At 40.7% G+C, this 24,143-nt stretch overlaps 1 protein-coding gene across 9 annotated transcripts in view; it reads left to right on the forward strand.

Annotated features, from left to right (window-relative positions):
- The window catches only part of HERC1 (HECT and RLD domain containing E3 ubiquitin protein ligase family member 1), a 214,073-nt gene that overhangs the window by 187,175 nt on the left and 2,755 nt on the right, over positions 1-24,143 (forward strand). For 8 of the 9 annotated variants that reach the window (XM_055537694.1, XM_055537693.1, XM_055537697.1 and 5 more), the window contains 16 exons: positions 2,243-2,308; positions 2,483-2,608; positions 3,434-3,572; positions 5,149-5,330; positions 6,034-6,189; positions 6,905-7,027; positions 10,821-10,923; positions 12,459-12,628; positions 14,028-14,166; positions 16,087-16,256; positions 17,293-17,462; positions 17,720-17,885; positions 18,704-18,780; positions 19,631-19,883; positions 20,585-20,737; positions 23,086-23,391. In XM_055537694.1, coding sequence (XP_055393669.1) covers positions 2,243-2,308; positions 2,483-2,608; positions 3,434-3,572; positions 5,149-5,330; positions 6,034-6,189; positions 6,905-7,027; positions 10,821-10,923; positions 12,459-12,628; positions 14,028-14,166; positions 16,087-16,256; positions 17,293-17,462; positions 17,720-17,885; positions 18,704-18,780; positions 19,631-19,883; positions 20,585-20,737; positions 23,086-23,391 — 2,499 coding nt within the window. Of the gene's footprint in view, positions 1-2,242; positions 2,309-2,482; positions 2,609-3,433; positions 3,573-5,148; positions 5,331-6,033; positions 6,190-6,904; positions 7,028-10,820; positions 10,924-12,458; positions 12,629-14,027; positions 14,167-16,086; positions 16,257-17,292; positions 17,463-17,719; positions 17,886-18,703; positions 18,781-19,630; positions 19,884-20,584; positions 20,738-23,085; positions 23,392-23,531; positions 23,993-24,143 lie in introns of those variants that run through there. The other variant, XM_055537702.1, reaches the window with a different exon arrangement.

The following is a 24,143-nucleotide window of genomic DNA, read 5'->3' on the forward strand; positions in this document are numbered from 1 at the left end:
TTCCAGCTTGTGCTTCCTCCAGCCCAGCATTTCTTATGATGCGTATAAGTTAAATAAGCAGGGTGACTTTATACAGCCATGATGTACTCCTTTTCCTATTTGGAACCAGTCTGTTGTTCTGTGTCCAGTTCTAACTGTTGCTTCCTGACCTGCATACAGATTTCTCAGGAGGCAGGCCAGGTGGTCTGGTATTCCCATCTCTTTCAGAATTTTCCACAATTTATTGTGATCCACACAGTCAAAGGCTTTGGCATAGTCAATAAAGCAGAAACAGATTTTTTTCTGGAACTCTTGCTTTTTCGATGATCCAGCAGATGTTGGCAGTTTGATCTCTGGTTCCTCTGCCTTTTCTAAAACCAGCTTGAACATCTGGAGGTTCACAGCTCACATATTTCTGAAGCCTGGCTTGGAGAATTTTGAGCATTACTTTACTAGCGTGTGAGATGAGTGCAATTGTGCGGTAGTTTGAGCATTCCTTGGCATTGCCTCTCTTTGAAATTGGAATGAAAACTGACCTTTTCCAGTCCGGTGACCACTGCTGAGTTTTCCAAATTTGCTGACATACTGAGTGCAGGACTTTCACAGCATCATCTTTTAGGATTTGAAATAGCTGAACTGGAATTCCATCACCTCCACTAGCTTTGTTGGTAGTGATGCTTTCTAAGGCCCACTTGACTTCACATTCCAGGATGTCTGGCTCTAGGTCAGTGATCACACCATCATGATTATCTGGGTCATGAAGATCTTTTTTGTACAATTCTGTGTATTCTTGCCATCTCTTCTTAATATCTTCTGCTTCTGTTAGGTCCCTACCATTTCTGTCCTTTATTGAGCCCATCTTTGCATGAAATGTTCCCTTGGTATCTCTGATTTTCTTGAAGAGATCTCTAGTCTTTCCCATTCTGTTGTTTTCCTCTTATTTCCTTGCATTGATTGCTGAGGAAGACTTTCTTATCTCTCCTTGCTATTCCTTGGAACTCTGCATTCAAATGGGTATATCTTTCCTTTTCTGCTTTGCTTTCACTTCTCTTCTTTTCATAGCTATTTGTAAGGCCTCCCCAGACAGCCATTTTGCTTTTTTGCATTTCTTTTTCTTGGGGCTGGTCTTGATGCCTGTCTCCGATACAGTGTCACTAACCTCCATCCATAGTTCATCAGGCACTCTTGTCTATCAGATCTAGTCCCTTAAATCTATTTCTCACTTCCACTGTATAATCATAAGGGATTTGATTAGGTCATACCTGAATGATCTAGTGGTTTTCCCCACTTTCTTCAATTTAAGTCTGAATTTGGCAATAAGGAGTTCATAATCTGAGCCACAGTCAGCTCCTGGTCTTGTTTTTGCTGACTGTATAGAGCTTCTCCATCTTTGGCTGCAAAGAATATAATCAATCTGATTTTGGTGTTGGCCATCTTGTGATGTCCGTGTGTAGGGTCTTCTCTTGTATTGTTGGAAGAGGGTGTTTGCTATGTCCAGTGCATTCTCTTGGAAAAACTCTATCAATCTTTGTCCTGCTTCATTCTGTATTCCAATGCCAAATTTGCCTGTTAGTCCAGGTATTTCTTGACTTCCTACTTTTGCATTCCAGTCCCTTATAATGAAAAGAACATCTTTTTTGGGTGTTAGTTCTAAAAGGTCTTATAGGTCTTCATAGAACCCTTCAACTTCAGCTGCTTCAGCATTACTGGTTGGGGCATAGACTTGGATTACTGTGATATTGAATGGTTTGCCTTGGAAACGAATAGAGATCATTCTGTCATTTTTGAGATTGTATCCAAGTACTGCATTTCGGACTCTTCTGTTGACTGTGATGGCTACTCCATTTCTTCTAAGGGATTCCTACCTACAGTAGTAGATATAATGGTCATCTGAGTTAAATTCACCCATTCCAGTCCATTTTAGGGAAGTATTAACAATGCGTAAAAATCAAGTTTGTCATGATTGTAAAACTGCTCTTAATTTCTCATAATATTACCAAATTCTTTTTTTTTTTTTTTTTTAAAGAAGACTTAGTTAAGAACACATGAATCTTTTGCAAAAAATTTTCTCAGAAAAGGTCCTGGGAAAAAGGAGGGCTGCATTTTGGTCTTCTTCCTGCTTGTAACTGACCATGTGATCTTGGGCTTCTCTTTTTCTCTTAAAAAAAATATTAATTTGATCATTTTTAAGACTTCTTTAAAAAAAAAAAAAAGATAATTATTGATTAGCAAAGTTGATCCTGATGTTTGCCCTGTCTTGCAGGATAATAGTAAATGGATCAATGGTATGGATGAACAAATTATGTCTTGGGCAACTTCCAGACCTGAGGTCAGTAAAGAGGACAATAACTTTATGGTGGTTCTTAGTAAATCTTCTGGTTCTAAATGTTTATGTGTTTATACCCTGGTGTCCCCCATAGAGGCTTCTACACACTTAGTAACCAGTAGATGCTTGTTTGAATGAATTAATGAATCAGATTTTGATTTGTTTGTGGTTTTCTAGGACTGGCACCTGGGAGGTAAATGTGATGTCTACTTGTGGGGTGCTGGCAGGCATGGACAGCTGGCAGAAGCTGGAAGAAACGTGATGGTACCGGCAGCAGCTCCCTCATTCTCACAGGCCCAACAGGTAACTAGGAGGGTAAAGAATTGGAGAACTGACAGTTCTGATTCCCTTGCGTTCAGTAGCTTACTTTAGGATAGTTTGTCCACTGCATAATCTATTGTGAGGAATCCAACAAAGTCATGATATAAAGCTTCTAAATAAAAGTTTTGTAGAGTTTTTATCAGACTTAAGTTTTGTTAATATTCCCAAATTTTTCTTGTTTTCAAGTATAATTAAGTAACATCATGATGCTTTAAGCCTGCCCAGTACATATTTATAGATGTTAAGATTTGCTAATTATCAGTTCTCTCTTTGGGGTCATAAGCTTGCTGGGATCTTGAGCCAGATTTCATTGATACCCGTCCCCTCTTCTAATAATTGGGGTACTAAATCTCCAAACTCTTCTTAAGGCTCCTGCTTTCACTTCCGTTCTTCTCTACCTCACTAAGCCCCAAGATGCACTACTCTTTCTTGCAGATATCCCCTCCAGTGTCTGTTTCTTGGTGACCTCCAGCCAGTCTTTACTATTTTCCCATCACTGTTTCCTTTTCTTCTTTTTATCTATTTTCTTCTTAAACTCTGCACAATTGACTGAAAGCTCTGTAAATAACATGTTTTAAACTGTCTTAAATCATCAGATGAGCCTCATACATCTTCTAGTTAAGTAAGCAGTTTTATAATAATCAAGGGCTTATAGGAATCCCATAGTTATGTCAACTCTTCCACTTTAGTGAAAGGATGAAAGAACTGATAAAGGTATCCTGGGTATACATGGAATCATTTTAAATGTTTGCATGTTAAAGCTATGTAATAGAACATAATATATTTAATTTTGTGTTTTGATACTAGGTCATATGCGGTCAAAATTGTACCTTTGTCATCCAGGCCAATGGCACAGTGTTGGCTTGTGGGGAAGGAAGTTATGGCAGATTAGGACAAGGAAATTCAGATGACCTTCATGTGCTGACAGTCATTTCAGCCTTACAAGGTAAAATTATCCTCAGTTAAAAGCAGATCAGAAACTATGGCTTGTTTGTAGGAATGTTTGCTTATTACATTGCAACTCACCCAAACCTTTGCTAAATAAAGTCATGTAGGGTTTTCACTTATATTTATGTTCTCGTTTAGGCATGTACAACTTTAATTTACCATATTTTAAGTTGTATTATTTTACAAGTTGTCATAGCATTGCTAGAATTCAGTGATATAAATTGCTGTGTTAATACTCACTGAAGATTGTAAACAAATTCTTTAAAATTGCAAAATTGTAATTTGGTAACTATTACTAGCAGTAGTAGGGCTTCCCAGGTGGCTCAGTAGTAAAGAATCCACCTGCCAATGCAGGAGATACAGGAGACATGGGTTCCATACCTGAGTCGGGAAGATCCCCTGAAGAAAGAAATCACAACCCACTCCAGTATTCTTGCCTGGAAAATTCTATGGATAGAAGAGCCTGGCGGGCTACACCCATGGGGTTGCAAAGAGTCGGATATGACTGAGCAACTGAGCACACACGCAATAGTAGCAGTAATCAGGCGTGTGCTTCATTAACATTAAACATTAATTTACATAGAAATGTGCATATGTACTAAAATCTTTTAAAGGGCATCTCCATCAGAGTTCTCTGTGACTTGGAGAAAGAATGTCTCTGGAAAAAGCACTGCAGGGGGCCTCTGGCTTATTTCTTAAGTTAACTTTTACTGACTCTAAAGTCAATAGACAAAGAAAATTGAGTTTTTGAAGTAAAAGCTTTTAAGTAACATAAGTTCATAATGAATTCTTGAATAGCTCCAAGTTCTCTTCCTTCAGATCTAAGTGTAAATAGCACAACATTGGGGATGGGAGGGCTTGGTTCCTGTTCAGTTCTATTACATCCTGCCTCTGTTGCCTTGTATCAGCTCCTAGACCTCTTTGTGATTCAGTTTCCCTAGTTGTATAAGTGGTGATGATAATATCTGCCTCATAGGCTCTGTGTGAAAAGAGAAAATGAACGATCCATGTAAAGCACTTATAGGAGTGACTAGAACATAGTCCTTAGTGACTGGAATTGCTCCTATCACCCTTCTTCTGTTCCTTATCATCATCATTTTATGTTGCTGCTGCTGCTGCTGCTAAGTCGCTTCAGTCATGTCCGACTCTGCGACCCCATAGACGGCAGCCCACCAGGCTCCCCTGTCCCTGGGATTCTCCAGGCAAGAAGACTGGAGTGGGTTGCCATTTCCTTCTCCAATGCATGAAAGTGAAAAGTGAAAGTGAAGTCGCTCAGTTGTGTCCGACTCTTAGCGACCCCATGGACTACAGCCTACCAGGCTCTTCCGTCCATGGGATTTTCCAGGCAAGAGTACTGGAGTGGGGTGCCATTGCCTTCTTCTCATTTTATGTTACTGCTCCCAAATTTCTAGGTTATGGCTACAATTTAGATTTAAAATTAAAGATATTCTTTTTTATTTCTGTAGTACTATTGTGGTATTTTTTTTATTCTATGAAACTACTTTGTAGCAGCTTCAACAAAGAGGGAACTTTTACCACCCAGTGACTCTTGTTGCATTTCTGCTCTGTTGCAGGCTTTGTGGTGACCCAGCTGGTGACTTCCTGTGGTTCTGATGGGCACTCAATGGCCCTGACTGAAAGTGGTGAGGTCTTTAGCTGGGGAGATGGTGATTATGGCAAACTCGGCCATGGGAACAGCGACAGGCAGCGACGGCCCAGGCAGATCGAGGCCTTACAGGGAGAAGAAGTGGTGCAGGTCGGGCAGGATTTGGAGAAGTTTATCTTTGAATGTAAACATACTGGGTTTAGTTCTCAAGATTGGGTAATGAAAAAACAGTAGTAAAAACATATTACCCCATCGTAAAAGATCCAGTGTTTTTGGTGGTTCACAGTCATTCTTGAGTGTCTCAGGGGTTTAAATGGGTTTTGGTATTAGAATGGACTGTTTTTCCTCTACCAACTGGTTGACCTAGGCCAGGGTGCTTCAGGTCTTTGTAAAAGGTGAGGTTTAACTCCTGTCCCACAGTTCTTGATCTACTAATAAATGGAAAGCTTTGCTTTCAACCTGTCATTATTACAAAGGTTGAGTTTGTATACTTTTTTCTGGAAAATCAATTAGCGATCTAAAATAGTGTTGTCAAATTGCATAGTACCTTAGAGTTTACAAAAAATTTCCCCATTCATTAACTCAGAGTCTAGGTCATCTCTGCTGCTGAAGAGCAGCAACAGTTCTTCCAAGGTGTGCTGTTTATCTTGGTCTTTCTGAAGATGATGAGTACAGCAGACTTGCAGGAGCAGGAGGGCCACTTGGGTGGATAGGACATACTGGTCTTGAAGATCCTGAGTTGCCAGTGAAGTTTATTTTAAAGATTATTACTGTATTAAAAACCCAAATGACTGATTTCTTTCTTAGTATACCCTCTTATTAACACTTTTGTTCTTGTTGGTTCTGTTTGTAGATGTCTTGTGGCTTCAAACACTCAGCAGTGGTAACATCAGATGGCAAACTGTTTACCTTTGGGAATGGTGACTATGGTCGTCTGGGTCTGGGAAACACCTCTAACAAAAAACTTCCAGAGAGAGTGACTGCACTGGAGGGATATCAGATTGGACAGGCATGGAATAAGTCAATAATATGTTCTATTTGATCGTAGTTTCTTGTTTCCTCTGTGTGCACTTGGATACTGTCCTTTCAGGAAGATTAGAATCACCAGTTGTACTTATCCTGATGCACATTTTGTTTGGCCTAATTGGTAATTGGTTAACAAATGAAAGTCATAATTCAGGATGTGAATATTTCACACTCCTCTTCATAATACAACTTGATATGAAACCTTTAAATAATATAGTAACTCCTGTTCGGTATCCTGGAAGTAGATGGCAGAATTGCAGCATATTGTTAGCTGCTTTAAGTAATAATTGTCCATGACCTATACGTGTTGAGATTCTCTCTTAATGAAAAGAGGAGATAAAATGTTATCTTCTACTATCTTTTATCTTTTATTATTCCTTAGACTGTCTCTGGTGTGAATGAGTATTTTTTAATCATATGTACTTTTTTCCTGTCTTGTGTACTGTCTAATTCAGAGTTAGCCATAGATATTTGAAAGCTTTTTCTTTGAAGAAAAGAAGGTTGTCTTTTGCTTGTGAATGTTAAGAATATTTTCTTCATGACAAATTTGGTTAACATATGTAAAACCCTGAAACCAGTAAAAATCTTCTGAAAAAAGAGCCAACTTTTTCACTGAAGTGAAGAAAAAGGGTCCCAGAAATGGGTGTGTATTTTAGATATTGTGATTTGTGTTACTGACCACCCTGTTCTTTCTCCAGGTGGCTTGTGGCTTAAACCACACGTTGGCGGTGTCAGCAGATGGCTCCATGGTGTGGGCTTTTGGAGATGGGGACTATGGAAAACTAGGTTTAGGAAATTCCACTGCAAAATCTTCACCTCAGGTCAGTATTGTCTTTAATCTAGGGATGCAGACACCATGGTTTTCTTCTATGTCAGTACCTCTTTTTAGTTGGAAGTAATTTACTTCTAACATTTTTGGTAGTTCATAATGAAATATAGAAGCTTCCTTTGCTTATTCTTAAATTTCCATCATTCTAGACCTTATATTCGGAGAAGGCAATGGCACCCAACTCCAGTACTCTTGCCTGGAAAATCTCATGGATGGAGGAGCCTGGTAGGCTGCAGTCCATGGGGTCACACAGAGTCGGACACAACTGAAGCGACTTAGCAGCAGCAGCAGACCTTATTTTAAATAAGTCATTAATTACTAAACTGGATATAAAAATTCTGCAAGGACAAACATCTGTCTTTGTCATGGACTGAATAGTGTAGAACTACCTCCCATATAGAGAAGAAATAAGTATAAATATATTCCCAGGATATCTTATGAAGGGAAATGTGAACAATTTTTTGTAACTCTGCTTGTGGCTGCCATTTCAGCTTGTTATTACCACTGAATTATACAGGTGTGTGCCTTTTTAAAAGTAATAGGAAAGCCCAGTGCAAAAACAATAATTTAGAGTCTTTATTCACGTTATAGAAGGTTTCTCGGCTCTTCAGAACTCTTGTACATTCTTTTTATGTGGATTTTTCTAATATGTTTAACAAACAGTGTGATTTACAAGTATTCAATTTACATTCAACTCCAGATTTCACTATCATATATAGTCTGTGACATCTTGATAGCTGGATTGGTAAATACTCAGCAGTAGGTACAGAAGGGAAGGACTGCCTCTCTGAAGAACATATAAAGCAGTTACTGTTACCTCTGAAAGCAGAAAAAAATCTGACTGGGAGCAGCCTGTGGCTTTACCTGGTTTTTTAGTGTTCTTTAAACAGCTATAGTACTTGAATGCAGTCTCAAAAATGACAGAATGATTCTGTTCGTTTCCAAGGCAAACCATTCAGTATCACAGTAATCCAAGTCTATGCCCCAACCAGTAATGCTGAAGAAGCTGAACGGTTCTATGAAGACCTACAAGACCTTTTAGAACTAACACCCAAAAAAGATGTCCTTTTCATTATAGGGGACTGGAATGCAAAAGTAGGAAGTCAAACACCTGGAGTAACAGGCAAATTTGGCCTTGGAATACGGAATGAAGCAGGGCAAAGACTAATAGAGTTTTGCCAAGAGAATGCACTGGTCATAACAAATACCCTCTTCCAACAACACAAGAGAAGACTCTACACACGGACATCACCAGATGGTCAACACCAAAATCAGATTGATTATATTCTTTGCAGCCAAAGATGGAGAAGCTCTATACAGTCAGCAAAAACAAGACCAGGAGCTGACTGTGGCTCAGACCATGAACTCCTTATTGCCAAATTCAGACTTAAATTGAAGAAAGTAGGGAAAACCACTAGCCCATTCAGGTATGACCTAATCAAATCCCTTATGATTATACAGTAGAAGTGAGAAATAGATTTAAGGGCCTAGATCTGATAGATAGAGTGCCTGATGAACTACGGACTGAGATTTGTGACATTGTACAGGAGACAGGGATCAAGATCATTCCCATAGAAAAGAAATGCAAAAAAGCAAAATGGCTGTCTGGGGAGGCCTTACAAATAGCTGTGAAAAGAAGAGAAGCGAAAAGCAAAGGAGAAAAGGAAAGAGATAAACATCTGAATGCAGAGTTCCAAAGAATAGCAAGAAGACATAAGAAAGCCCTCTTCAGCGATCAATGCAAAGAAATAGAGGAAAACAACAGAATGGGAAAGACTAGGGATCTCTTCAAGAAAATCAGAGATACCAAGGGAACATTTCATGCAAAGATGGGCTCAATAAAGGACAGAAATGGTAGGGACCTAACAGAAGCAGAAGATATTAAGAAGAGATGGCAAGAATACACAGAAGAACTGTATAAAAAAGATCTTCACGGCCCAGATAATCACGATGGTGTGATCACTGACCTAGAGCCAAACATTCTGGAATGTGAAGTCAAGTGGGCCTTAGAAAGCATCACTACAAACAAAGCTAGTGGAGGTGATGGAATTCCAGTTGAGCTATTACAAATTCTAAAAGAAGATGCTGTGAAAGTGCTGTACTCAATATGCCAGCAAATTTGGAAAACTCAGCAGTGGCCACAGGACTGGAAAAGGTCAGTTTTCATTCCAATCCCAAAGAAAGGCAATGCCAAAGAATGCTCAAACTACCGCACAATTGCACTCATCTCACACGCTAGTAAAGTAATGCTCAAAATTCTCCAAGCCAGGCTTCAGCAATATGTGAACCGTGAACTTCCTGATGTTCAAGCTGGTTTTAGAAAAGGCAGAGGAACCAGAGATCAAATTGCCAACATCCGCTGGATCATGGAAAAAGCAAGAGAGTTCCAGAAAAACATCTATTTCTGCTTTATTGACTATGCCAAAGCCTTTGACTGTGTGGATCACAATAAACTGGAAAATTCTGAAAGAGATGGGAATACCAGACCACCTGATCTGCCTCTTGAGAAATTTGTATGCAGGTCAGGAAGCAACAGTTAGAACTGGACATGGAAGAACAGACTGGTACCAAATAGGAAAAGGAGTTCGTCAAGGCTATATATTGTCACCCTGTTTATTTAACTTATATGCAGAGTACATCATGAGAAACGCTGGACTGGAAGAAGCACAGCTGGAATCAAGATTGCCAGGAGAAATATCAATAACCTCAGATATGCAGATGACACCACCCTTAGGGCAGAAAGGGAAGAGGAAGTGAAAAAAAGCCTCTTGATGAAAGTGAAAGTGGAGAGTGAAAAAGTTGGCTTAAAGCTCAATATTCAGAAAATGAAGATCATGGCATCCAGTCCCATCACTTCATGGGAAATAGATGGGGAAACAGTGGAAACAGTGTCAGACTTTATTTTTCTGGGCTCCAAAATCACTGCAGATGGTGACTGCAGCCATGAAATTAAAAGATGCTTACTCCTTGGGAGGAAAGTTATGACCAACCTAGATAGCATATTCAAAAGCAGACATTACTTTGCCAACAAAGGTTCGTCTAGTCAAGGCTATGGTTTTTCCTGTGGTCATGTATGGATGTGAGAGTTGGACTGTGAAGAAGGCTGAGCGCTGAAGAATTGATGCTTTTGAACTGTGGTGTTGGAGAAGACTCTTGAGAGTCCCTTGGACTGCAAGGAGATCCAACCAGTCCATTCTGAAGGAGATCAGCCCTGGGATTTCTTTGGAAGGACTGATGCTAAAGCTGAAACTGCAGTACTTTGGCCACCTCATGCGAAGAGTTGACTCATTGGAAAAGACTCTGATGCTGGGAGGGATTGAGGGCAGGAGGAGAAGGGGATGACAGAGGATGAGATGGCTGGATGGCATCACTGACTCGATGAACGTGAGTCTGAGTGAACTCTGGGAGTTGGTGATGGACAGGGAGGCCTGGCGTGCTGCGATTCATGGGGTCACAAAGAGTTGGACACAACTGAGCAACTGATCTAATCTGAAACAGCTATAGAGTTCTCTTTAGTTTCTCTTGTGCAGAGCAGTGTTTCCACTTCACATGGGGTGCTGGAGGATTTTAGTCAAACATCCTGTACCCCCTATAGAACTCACCCAAATTCAGGTAGTCTTCAGAGCAGTATGAGAAAATAACATTTAGGAGTGTGGATTTGACTGGAAATAGGTGGGTGAGTATTAATATTTTTCTGGAAGACAGTCCTTGAGTTTATACATACTAGTGGGCAAATTTGAGTGTTTTTCTTTTTAAAGTATGTCCCTTACCCTTTTACTTTGCAGAAAGTTGATGTCCTTTGTGGAATTGGAATAAAAAAAGTTGCTTGTGGAACTCAGTTTTCTGTTGCATTAACCAAAGATGGTCATGTGTATACCTTTGGTCAAGGTAAGGCAATTTCCCAGGCATTAATTATATTGCTTATTTTGTGCACACATGTATTACAGAAATATGTGCCCTCCAGCTAGATAGAAAATGCTTAAATTGAGTCACTTCTCATTCTGGGTGAAGAGTGACTGTCATTCTCCAGCTACTTTTCAGCTCCTCTTTCATGATGTTTGCTGTTAGGACAAACTCTCCTCCTCATTGATCACCCCCGCTTCCAGAGCCTTCATTCTTGCTAGAAGAATTCCTGCCAAAGCCTTCCCTTCCTCATCTCTGCTGCCTTTTTACCTTGCTGCCACAAACACTGCCTTGACCACCAGAGCTCCTCTGGATCCTGCCTCACTTCCCAGCCCTTGCAGGGACTTGGGGGCTCAGGTCTTAGGAATTCACAGTATTCAGGATTCAAATCTTAAGTAAATCCAGATCCAGCCATCCACATCCCTGGAAACGTGTTCACTTTTGTAAGTGGAACTTCCTGGCAAGTTGTAGTGACTGAAGGGTGTTTGAGGCAGATGTGAAGAAGAGGAAGGAGTAAGCTGTGATTGAAGTTTCTAGTCTTGGAAGAATGTTGACACCACTGACAGGACAAGGGGTTGGTTTTGGGGAAAGAGACAAGGAGCTTAGTTTTAGTCGTATTGAATTTGGGCCATGTACTCTAGGCTACATGTATGGAGAAGTCTGGCAAGTTACTGGGGATTTAGGTCTGAAACTCCAGAGAGATTGCTTATAGAGATGTTGGTTTGCCTAATGGATAATGTAGTAGTTAAAGCCATATAAATAGGCTCTAAGAAACCCAGGGAGAGAACATGGGATAGAAGAGTAAGAGGATAAAACTCTGGAATGTGAGTAAAGGGCATGTAAGCACAGGAAGAGGACTCAGGAGAGTTGGCTTTGAAAGGAGTGGAGAGAGAGAGAGGTAGCCAGTGAGCCAGGACAGTGCAGTGTCTGAGGGGCAGGAGGAGCTGAGGCCACATTATCAGAAGGTAAAGTAGAGCTCCGTGGGCTGCAGTAGGCAGTTAGGTGCTATTCATGGCTTTTGAGAGTAGTTTCAGTGCAGTGATGAGAATGGAAGTTAGGCTGCAGAAGGTGGCCAAGCCAAACAGCATGTGAAACAACAGGAACTAGCCTGCACTTTGTAGAGTTTGGTGGCAAAGATAAGGCGAGAAGTTGGCTTTGAGAACAAGAAAGGTTGCATGATGTGTTTTCTTAGGCTGCAAGAACTCTAGAGCCTTTGTAACTTATGTGCAAGTCCTCTCAAGTGTGAGGATGCTAGAGGTAACCTCTTCGTTTGAAGTAAGCTAATCATTTTAGATTTAATTTCATTTATTTTTATGAATAAGGAGATTGTGACATTTTGCAAAGAAGCAGCTTTAAACTTTATCCACTCAGAATCCAGTATACCTTACCAGAAAACCATTTTTTGCCCCAGTGAGATATATATGTCATTGCCATACCACCATAGACATTAAATGACTCATTAGAAATTAGAAAAGGACTATGGTGTACCATCCATAAATGTCCTTTTGCTATTTTTTCAGATCGCTTGATAGGCTTGCCAGAAGGGCGTGCTCGCAATCACAATCGACCACAGCAAATCCCTGTCCTGGCTGGAGTGGTCATCGAAGATGTGGCTGTTGGAGCTGAACACACACTTGCATTGGCATCAACTGGAGATGTGTATGCCTGGGGGAGCAATTCAGAGGGTCAGGTAAATATTTACTTCACTGCTGTTCTCTCATGTCTAGAAATCTGACAAAATTGTTCATTTGGCAAAGATATAAGCTAGAAACTCAGAATATCTACACAAGGCCTTGAGCACATCATTGTGCTCTACAACAGATTATTTGCAGTCCAGTTGTGTGTATCTCTCTGTTGCTTGTGCCCTAGTAAATGTATCATTGTTTAAAGAGAAATATGGCAATACAGCAAATGTAGTTAAGGGGATTAACTCAATATATGTGTGTGTGTACACACTGAGAAGCGCCTGGCACATAGTAAATGGCCAGGTATTTGTATTTATAAGTATTTGCTACTATCATCATTCATTGTCATCATTTTCACTACAGTAATAAGAGAGATTACGTACTGGAAGCATCAGTTGATCTGAAAAAATGGAAAGAATAAAACAACAATACTTTTATATTTTATGATATGACAGTGTACAAAGTATATTTGTGTTTGTTCAGGAGGTCTTGTCACTCCCATTATGCAGAGCAATAAACCGAGCCTGTAAGAGATTGACAAAAGATTCAAGAGGTTGATGTGTTCATCCTATCCTGTGTGTGGAGGAGGGACGTACTTTGGTGGAGGAGGTCTGAGATGCCTCCTACTACAGTGGCTTTCAGCTCCACATGCAGAGCCACATGCCCTTCCTCTGTAAATCTGCTGTACTTATGGCTGCCTCTAGAACCAGCAGCCCTCAAGTTCAAGGTCCAGTATTATTCATAGTAGCCTCATTTTGGCTCTGTGGTCTCCTCATCATTATATTAACAGGTGGGGAAGCTGGTCATCACTCTGGTTGCACATTGTCTTAATGAGAAGAGAGTTGATGTGGGGACACCTTTGGAAGGTCCCTGGCGGACCTTGACATTATCCTGCCTGATAATGTTGAGGTGCTCAGCCACCAAAACACTGGGTGTCCTAGTCAGGCCTGAAGAACAGAGATCTGGAGATGAGAATTTTATTCTGTGTGTATTTTTATAATTGTTTATTTACTGTTACACAGGCAATCTATGTTAAAAATCAAGAAATCAGTGTGTTTTAAGTAAAAACTCTAGAGATCATTCTGTTATATATGTTTGTTTTTTTTTTTAACTTTCCAAGAATTTATTTCCTGTCTAGAGGTGGAAAAGATGTTTTCAGTCATTGAGACTCCTTTGCTAGATTTGGAATGGCCTTGTTGCAGGTTAATTTACAGGAGACAGTAATGAGCTATGAGGATCATTCTGATAGAGAAAATCAAATTAACTTCATTATTTTCATACTGTTGCTTGATACAGATAGTAACTTATTTATGTCTGCTACCATCCAAGACAAAATTTTATCGTCTTGGCTTCCTCTCTTCCTCTTTCTAATTGAATATCTGAGTATTTTTCATTTATTCCCAGCTTGGCTTAGGTCATACCAACCACGTTCGAGAACCAACCCTGGTAACAGTTCTGCAAGGGAAAAATGTTCGGCAGATCTCAGCTGGCCGCTGCCACAGTGCTGCATGGACAGCGCCGCCTGTCCCGCCGAGAGCACCAGGTGAAGGAGGAAATAGCTGTGCTCCGGCAACCTCTCTTTCACCCCAGCTGCACTGTCTGCTTGCCAGCTTCACACTGCATCCAGGCACCATTCTGAAGCCATCAGACCTTCCCGCACACAACCAAAGCACTCTTTGTGCTACTGCAGATACTTTCAAAGCAGGCAATTCTCCTACAGACTTCATTACATAGCAGTGCCTCTCTGCTCCCCAAAAGAAGAAAACATATTACTTAGACAAGCAAATTTATAGTTTTAGAACAGCAATGAAGTATTTTTTGTATGTAAAAGTGATGAATTATAGCTTTCTAAGGCATGCTGTTAATAAAGATGAAAAGCCCTGAGACCACTTGTCGAATTCTCCACCCAAGTCAGTGGTTTGAAACATGATGTTGCATATACATTGGCACAGCAGAAAAAAAATTTGTTAGCATTTTACTCCAGTGATGGGATATTTCTGTCTTTTGTGTGTTTTGCTTTTAATTTATTATGAAACCTTATAGATCTACAAAACATATAAAGAAAATTAAATGCATATCATTCCCCACAAGTGTAACCATTCCCTTAAGTATGATATTTATCATCCTATGCATTTCTTCATATTAGGCTACCTCTTTCATAGACCATCAAGTCCTCTCTGGTATCTGAGGCACTAGAATGTCCCTGAAGTGACCTTGTGCCTGAGAGCTGTTTTCTTGTCCCTTTTTGGAGCCCCCTACTTCTTAGCCACAGGTCCTTGGGGAAAATTCCCCATACCGATTGTTTTCTCTTAGATTCCCTTAGAGAACAAGGTAGGCCTGCCAAGTAGATTCCAAACAAGAATGTTCTAATAGAATGAGCAGTGCTGCTAGGCCACTGACAATTTCAGGTTCTCAGGGGCTTCTTCAGCTTCCATCAGGGTTTCCCTTCCACTTCAGGACAGAGACTAGACAGCATGGTGGCTAAAGGTTCAGACTCAAAAACCACATTGCTCAGGTTGAATCCGCCACTTGGGAGCTGGGTGACCCTGAGATTCAGTTTCCTTGTCTATAAAAAAAAAGCATAATAATAGCACCTATTGTAAAGAACTGCAGGAGTAAATGAATCAGTTCTTATGAAGCTCTTAGAACAGTGTCAGGCACGTAGAAGTAGTCAGTAAATGTTTGTTTAGTTGCTAAGTCATGTGACTCTCTGCAACCCCCATGGACAGAGGGGGTCCATGTTAGCTTTAACTAGTAGGAAAATACCTCTAAGAACTGAGGTGTACAAATGATTATTTGCAGGAAACTCGAATAAGTTGAGTATCTCATTCTTAGAGTTTTGTGCATTTCTGTAAGAGGATACCCATGGATACAGTCCTTGTAGTCTTTGCTTCTACAGAGCTTATTCTTCAGTATAAAACCTCCATGAATCATGGACTCATATCTTTCATTCTGTCATGTTAACTTTCTGTCAGAGCCCTAGTAAGTGTGGGAGGGGGTTCTGCTGAGTTGCCCATTTCCATTTTCCAGAACTTCCTCTCTGGTCCTGGTCCACACCTTGTGTTATTATGAAGATGTCAAGAATGAAATGTTATTGAATGTGAAAGAATGAATTTGGGTTTTTTGTTTTGTTTTGGGTTTGTATGTGTGTGTGTGAAGAAACTAAGTCCATAGGTAAATGGGAAAGTAAATTAAAGGAGAAAAAAGTAAGTTTCCATAATGATAAATAAAAAAGATGTTTTACAAACCAACACTAGTGCATCAAAAATTTAAGATGAATTGATGGATAGAGGAATTGATAAATAAGTGATAAAGTATACATAGCAAAATATTAATTATAAGTGTTGGGAATGGGTGTTCCATTATATACTTGCAACTTCTGTATGTGTTTGAAATTTTTCAAAATGCTAAAAATGAAAACAATGCATTTTCCTTTACAAGTGTGCATTTGTGTTCTGGTCAGGTGTGTCAGTGCCTCTGCAGCTGGGCCTGCCCGATACAGTGCCCCCCCAGTACGGGGCTCTGAGGGAGGTGAGCATTCACACTGCGAGGGCCAGGCTCCGGCTGCTTTACCATTTCTCTGACCTCATGTACTCGTCCTGGAGGCTGCTGAACCTCAGCCCCAACAACCAGGTAACGTGCTGGCTTAGGAAGCGGTGCCTGTGCTGTGCTCACCACATCCCTGGGCCTTTTTTTCAGCCTTCAGATACTTCCTCCATGGCTAATGCTTTTAGCACCCAGGAGATCTAGAAAAGGCAACAATTCTGTTCTCATTTTATTGCTGGATTAAGGATGATCCAGATATAGGTTATCATGCTGTTGGACACAAAATGGTCTTCCTTCAGTGTTTTGGTTTGTCGAAAGTTCAAAGAAGTATGAATGGCTAAACATGTATTTTCTACAAACTGTAGTTTATGATTTTAAAACTTAAGCACACGAAAGTGTTAATACCTCCGTCAAAGGGGTTGTATAAGTGAGTGTGAGAAACTCTGGAGACTTCCTGCTGTCCTTACAAATGAACATACCCTGTGGAGGGGTAGTGGGGAGATAAAGTAAATTTGGCTGATTTGATTGTCTTTATAGAACAGTCTAGTAATTTAGAAAGAAAGAAAGCTGGCTATGTTTGTTGGTTTAATGTGTAGGCATGCCTGCCAAAATGTGTATTAGTTTGTAAAACTGTTAGTCAACAATCCTTTTGGTAACCCAGTTATGGGTGTATGAGAGACATGAGAAATCATTGTTGGAAATAGATAATCAACCTGGCAACAGAATACTGTGCAGCACTAACAGAATGTTAGCATCCTGTTTATAGTTAATGAGAGAAATGTTTATGGTATAAATTGAAGTGAGAAAAACAGAAAATTTATATAAATAGTACAATCTTGAAAATGTGGAAAGGAAGGCAACTGGAAGGAAGTGGATGAAAGTGTTAATGGGGCCATCTCCATATGGTAATATTAGGAATGATTTTATTTATGTGCTTATGTGTATGTCTTTTTCTGTATTTTAAAAATAATAATCATACTTTATCAGAAAAATATTTTGAATAAATTGCCAATAAGGGCTAATACCCAGATTTATGCTTTTAAAGTGCATTTCTAAAAGTGACATGTTACTTCTTTTAAGCCTTAGATTGTACCATTTCTGCTAAGCTTACTTTCTGTTACAGAATAGTACGTCTCATTATAATGCTGGAACATGGGGCATTGTGCAGGGACAGCTTCGGCCTTTGTTAGCCCCAAGAGTCTACACCCTCCCAATGGTGCGCTCTATAGGAAAAACCATGGTTCAAGGCAAAAACTATGGACCTCAAATCACTGTAAAGAGGATATCAACCAGGTGAGCACGTTATATGTGTACGTTTCATTAATGGGACTTACAACTGACTCATCTCTGTAACCTTAGCTTCCTCATTTGTCAAGTAGAATAGTAATAGTATTTTATGTCAGTACCCAGTGTAATTACAGTGAGCCTAGCACAGTGTTTGGCTGTTGTTAAGCTGGCCTGTTCCTTCACTGATGGGAGAATATCTTCAAGTGACATTTGTGGTGATTTGGGAGCATTATATTTTATTCTGTTTTCTCTTTGTTTTAAAGAGGACGGAAGTGTAAGCCTATCTTTGTTCAAATAGCAAGACAAGTAGTTAAACTGAATGCCTCAGACCTCCGTCTGCCCTCCCGAGCTTGGAAGGTTAAGCTAGTTGGAGAAGGTGCTGATGACGCCGGAGGAGTGTTTGATGACACAATCACAGAGATGTGCCAGGTATATTCATGCAGTGTCCCCTGCTGAGTTGTCCACTCGGATGGTGGGTGTTTTACTATTTCCAGTGATGACTGTGGCATGTTTTTATAAATCTAAGCAATAATTCATTTGTGATGCTTACATATAGCCATGCTATTAGTAATGTATATGTGAATTATTGCAAGGGTTTGTGAAATGCTTCATGAAGATATGTTTCTGAGTTAGTGCCAGTGCTTGGCCATCTACCAATGACTTACCATCTGTTGTTCTGTATAGCAGACAGAGGAAACAGCAATGACACATATGTACACTTCTGTAACAGACAAATCCAGGACCACTCATGTGCTCCCATTTATTTTGGTGCTTTTAGAACAAAGAACAGCCAAGGTCCAAGGAAATTAGAAAAACAAATCTTAAGAGTTTGAACAGTCCATATTTTAAGATCTACAGTCACAGTTTTGCTTCCAAATCAGCTCTAATCCTTCCAGCTTTGCCTTGTATAAGAATTTTTCTGATAAATCTGTATCTAAAATAATACTTGGTTATCATTTATTAAGTTTATTTGAATGTCACTATACCCTGCTCAGAGATACCCCAGCTCGGGCCCTGGATTGGCTTTTTCATCTTTATTCTGTGTACTGCAGGACATTTTTTCCATGGGGGAGTTCCTAAATTCATTTTAAGTTACAGCCACGAAAATAATTACAGAGACTGCTGTTTCTCATATAGCATTATAAATTCCTCAATATTCTCTTTTCAACATGATCTTTAATGTTAATTGGTTCATTTTCTTGATACATTTAACTGCATTTCTAAAGAAATTGTTCATTCTTCTACAGGAACTTGAAACTGGTATTGTGGACCTTCTTATACCATCTCCCAATGCTACGGCAGAAGTGGGTTACAATAGGGACAGGTAAGGGCAGTCAGCAAGTGTTACTGAATGTCTGCAGTAACAGTGCACATTTACTATATGCTAGGCACTGTTCTAAGTGTTGTACATGGATTATCCCATTGAATCTTCATTATAGCTCTAAGGAGTAGGAACTGTTACTGTTCTCCTTTCACAGAGAGGAAACTGAGGCACTTACATCATGACTTGTTATTTCTTATGAGACCAACTGAATTATAATATAGAGGAATAGAGGAAGTGCAGACTTGAAAATGAAACCAGACTTCTTTTGTATTTCTGAAGGCCCACATGGCCTTCCCTCAATGAATTAAAATTCATTAAAACCTTTGAAATGCTATCCAGTCACAGCAATTTGTATTTGCAATCATGTATTGTTCCTGTGTTTGTCAAATTTTGAATTTTGGATCCTGCTTCGTGGACTTTTTTTTTTTTTTTTAATTTAACTTTACAATATTGTATTGGTTTTGCCATATATCAAAATGAATCTGCCACAGGTATACATGTAAAGGATAAATGATTTTAGGAAATAGGGCATCTTTGAGCAGGTAGCTTAAGGACTAATGGGCATTCACTCACCCTTTTTATGGTTCTTCAAAGTAATTCAAAATATGGTCCCTGTGCCATCTAGAACAATAGCAGTAGGCCATAGGTCACTATTGAACACCTGAAATGTGGTTAAAGGAGCTGAAGAACTGAATTTTAAATTTTATTTAATTAACTTAAATAGCTGCATGTAGCTAATGACTGCCATATTGGACAGCACAGGTCTAGACTAATGCTTTAGCTGTTTGATAACTTGTTTATAATAGAAATGAGGACAACTTTGTTTGAAGTATTTCCTTTAATTCTGCAGGTTCCTTTTTAATCCTTCTGCCTGCCTCGATGAACACTTAATGCAGTTTAAGTTCTTGGGAATCTTAATGGGGGTTGCCATTCGCACAAAGAAGCCTCTGGACCTCCACTTGGCCCCTCTGGTGTGGAAGCAGCTCTGCTGTGTTCCACTCACCCTGGAAGACCTGGAAGAGGTGGATCTGCTCTACGTGCAGACTCTCAACAGCATTCTTCACATTGAAGACAGTGGGATTACTGAGGAGAGTTTCCATGAGGTAAATCCTGGCTGATCCATGTTTCTGCTGGTGTTGATGAGAATTTTCCTGTGTAAAACTCAGATATAGCCTTCTGTTTGCTGTCCAGCTGACCCATGCCGTATACCATTGCTACACTTAGCAGTTCAACCTAGAAGTTTAAATAGCTGCTAACAGAGTCCGCTCCAGGAGTCAGCTCCAGCACTCAGCTTCTGCTCCTTCCCCTTTAATCCATTCTCTCTGCTAGTTAGAGTGAAGGACAGAGAGAACCCAGGAGGCCTGGGATAGCCAGAGTTCATCAAACCTGGTTTGGAGACAGATTCAACTGCATTTTTAATGAAAACCAGATGAGTCAGCACTCCCTGCTCATCAAGTAGCCCAGCAGTCCCCGACCTTTTTGGTACCCACCAGGGACTGATTTCATAGAAGACAATTTTTCCATGGATGGGGGTAGACAGGGGGTGATTTGGGGATGATTTAAGCACATTACATTTATTATGCATTCTATTTCTATTATTATTACATCAGCTCTACCTCAGATCATCAGGCATTAGATCCTAAAAGTTGGGAACCCCTGAAGTAGCCTAATCAGCTATCTCATTTGCCTTGTCTTCATCCATAAGATTTCTGATGCTGTTGATGTTCTGCTGTATTTGTGTGTAACATACTTTTTGTGGTCATTTCTACTATGGAGTAAAAATTCTTCTTTCTTCTATTCATAGATGATTCCTCTTGATTCTTTTGTTGGCCAAAGCGCTGATGGCAAAATGGTTCCTATAATCCCTGGAGGAAATAGTATCCCACTCACGTTTTCTAATAGGAAAGAATATGTGGAGAGGGCCATTGAATATCGACTTCATGAAATGGACCGACAGGTGAGAGGAAACATTTTGAGAGGTTCACATGAGAGGTTTGAGAGGTTTGCTTTTTGCTGTATGAGTTCACGGTGTTGATTAATCTGTATCTATATTTCAGTCCCTATTCAGAGACTTTTCAGGCCGTATCTCAGGGTCTGCTCTTTACTCAAAGCCTTAGGTGAGCCCTGAATTGGCCAGTGTTTGGCTTGGAGGCCAAGCCCTCGGCCAGGCCTTTGGAACCTGCCTTCTTATTCTCACTCTTCCTCATTCTTCTTTGTCTTCATGTCTTACTGCCCCCCAGCCCACTGTCCTGCTCCAGCTCAGTCAGGATCCATGTGAATGAATCCCTGAAGGCTGGCCTTGTGATCCCATGAGGGCCTCTTTCCTCTAGGTCTGTAACTGTGCAGATCTTTTTTGTCACCTAGAAATGCCTCAAGCTATCACATACTTCTGAATTGTAGACTAAGAATTAAGCTGCAGAGTTTGGGTCTTCTTTCTTTAATTAGCGTGTGAGACATTGAATGAAGAGTATATTTTTTATATCTAACTTATATATCCTTGTTCTGTGCTGATGTGTAGTAAGCATTTAGTAAATGACGGGAGTATGATAAGTGACCTTAGAAATGAATACTGTGTCCCAAAGCGGTGATTTTGGTTATATAGTCCTTTGTAGCCAATTCAGTAATACCTTATTTGCAGAGATGTTGGGCTTTTCTCAAGAGTTGGATGCAGGGTCGGAGGCTGTGTAGTACTTTGAATTATATATATTCTATACTCTTCGCTCCTGGTTCCTTCTTCGACTCTGGCTTTGGGCCAAGTCTAGTCAGAAAACTATACCCCTTAGCTTAGTAAGAGTGGATCCTGTCAGCAATGTTGTTTACACAGTCAGGGCTTAGGATTTGTCTCTAGTGCTTAAAGATGCTTATTCCTCTGAATAACTGACCAAAAATTCCCTGGTCACTTCCAACATGCCAGATGTGGTAGCATCCTCCCACATGTGCAGTTTTCCCCATAGTTACTCGATGGGGAGATAGAAATTACTATCACCATTTCAGAAATGAATGTACGGAGTCCAGAGAAATGAAGTAATGTGCCCAAGGCAAAGCCACGATCACAAACCAGGTTTAACTATGGTATCCAGGCTCTTGTGCTGACCTTTCCTATAAAGGCCAGATTGACCTGTTCTCCAGCAGCTGTGCTCTGCTCTGCCCTGGCTTTGTTCCTTTCTTGATAACAATACCACCTTCCTCTTTCACTTCCTCCTTGTCTCTTAGAACTCCGTGTTCTTCCTATAGCTGTCCCAGTTGTTCCCCATTCAAGCAGCCATCCATGTACCTCAGCTTGTTTTTTGGCACATTTTGGCTGGGGCATTCCCTTTTCTGTCAGCAGAGACTGTCTTTATTGCCCGTTCATTCCTTAGCCCTGGGCATGACAGCCTTACACAATCATAACTCCATGGCCTTCCTCAAGATGTGGCTTCTGAGGTTCTCTTGTTTGGCAGATGATTCTGAACTGACCAAGAGTAGAGGAGTTATTTATGAAACAAACTTTGAACAGTGGTAGGTCTGTGTTTAGAGTATGCTCTATTGTATAACCTTGGAGTAGTTTCGCCAAACAGACTGTGTAGGCAGCCTCTGACCGCACCCCTTCGGCACTCCTCAACTGATCTGTTCTCTGCACTGTGAGAGACTCGTTTAAAATACCTATCATAATCATGTGAGCAGCAATTATTTGCCTTATTTTTTCAGATGAGAAAATTAAAAGAAGTGGTGGGGCTGGGATTCAGGACCCATCTCCTAATTAAATTCTCTATCCTTTTTACTGCCTTCCTATGAAAGGACTTCTCAGTTTTACTTTCTTCTTTGTACTTTTCTAACTTTTTTTTTTTTACAATCAGCACAAATGATTTTTACAAAAAGAATATAACTATTTTCAAAAGAAAATATAAATTACAAAGACAGTAGAAGCCCTAGACACATCCTCCAAAAGCTGCTTACCCTGGTGAGAAGATGTATTCCACAGAACAGTTTTAACAGCCTGTGGCCATGTGTGGTTAGGAGTGTAAGTGGGTGGGGTTGGCATTAGAAGGGCCCCCGTGGGCTGCAGTTTTGTGGGGCTGAGAAGGTGGGCCCCTGAATTGACTTGACCTGGGACAAGAAAGAATGTATGAATCCCACAAGCAGGGAGAAACTCTAACAAAGGGTCAGAGGCAAGAAGGTTGGATTGTGTGCAGTCATACCAGTTCTGAGGGACAAGTAGAGGGCCTGGGAGCAGATGAGCAACATGAGGTGCCCAACCCGATTGGGTCCACCATGGGTGCCCAGTCTGCACACAGATGTTGAATGAACAACCTCTCCTGGGAGCAGGTGGCTGCAGTCCGAGAAGGAATGTCCTGGATCGTCCCTGTGCCGCTGTTGTCCCTCCTCACAGCAAAGCAGCTGGAGCAGATGGTGTGTGGGATGCCTGAGATCTCTGTAGAAGTCTTGAAGAAAGTGGTACGGTACCGGGAGGTGGATGAGCAGCATCAGCTGGTGCAGTGGTTCTGGCACACACTGGAGGAGTTCTCCAACGAGGAGCGTGTGCTTTTCATGAGGTTTGTGTCTGGAAGATCTCGACTACCAGCCAACACTGCTGATATTTCTCAGAGATTTCAAATCATGAAGGTTGATAGGGTAAGTAAGATATTTTTTCTTTCTGGTAATGTCTGCCTTTGTTGCTTCCTTGTTGCTTGCATGTTGGGCTTCAAGTAGGCCTGCCAATTCAGGATTAATGCTTGGAATTTCCAGATTTTTTTTTCTTTTTAATCAAGCAGGACAAACTTGTTTAGAAACATCTCATAACTTCAATTTAAAAAAAATAGTCCTACATGGATGTAGAAATCACACCACAACCAACAACCTTCACTGAATCTTCCAGTATCTTCCTGAATGAAAGCCAAGCTTGGCAGAAGGGCCATCATTGTTACCTCTGCGTCTTATTTCCTGTGCCTTTTCATCATGTGACTTCTGCACTGGGACATGGTCTTGTTTATTTGTTTTCACCAAGATACTAACCATTAACTGGTGCACGTGCTCCAAGAAGAACGTGACGACACGAGGAGCAGCAGTAACATGATCTTCGGCTACGTGTGTGGTGTGCATCACGGAACAGGCAGAGCGGCTTCTCTGCAGCCTCATGAAAGGCCCCTGCTGCAGAGCACCAGCCCAGCTGCCGTTATGACAGATGGCTCAGGAATAAAACGGCTTAGAGCCTTAAATGCATGCTGCTGCCAGAGTCATCTTTCTTTCTCAGGCACCCATCTGACCATGCCACTCTTCTTTTACACTGTTCAGGGCCCCCTTGTGTTGATTCCAGGACAAACGCTGACCACCTTAGTGGCCTTAAACACCTCCACAGTCTGGCCTCTGCCCTGCTTTCTGATATC

Source organism: Bubalus kerabau, chromosome 10 (genome assembly GCF_029407905.1).
Source record: "Bubalus kerabau isolate K-KA32 ecotype Philippines breed swamp buffalo chromosome 10, PCC_UOA_SB_1v2, whole genome shotgun sequence".
NCBI lineage: Eukaryota > Metazoa > Chordata > Mammalia > Artiodactyla > Bovidae > Bubalus > Bubalus kerabau.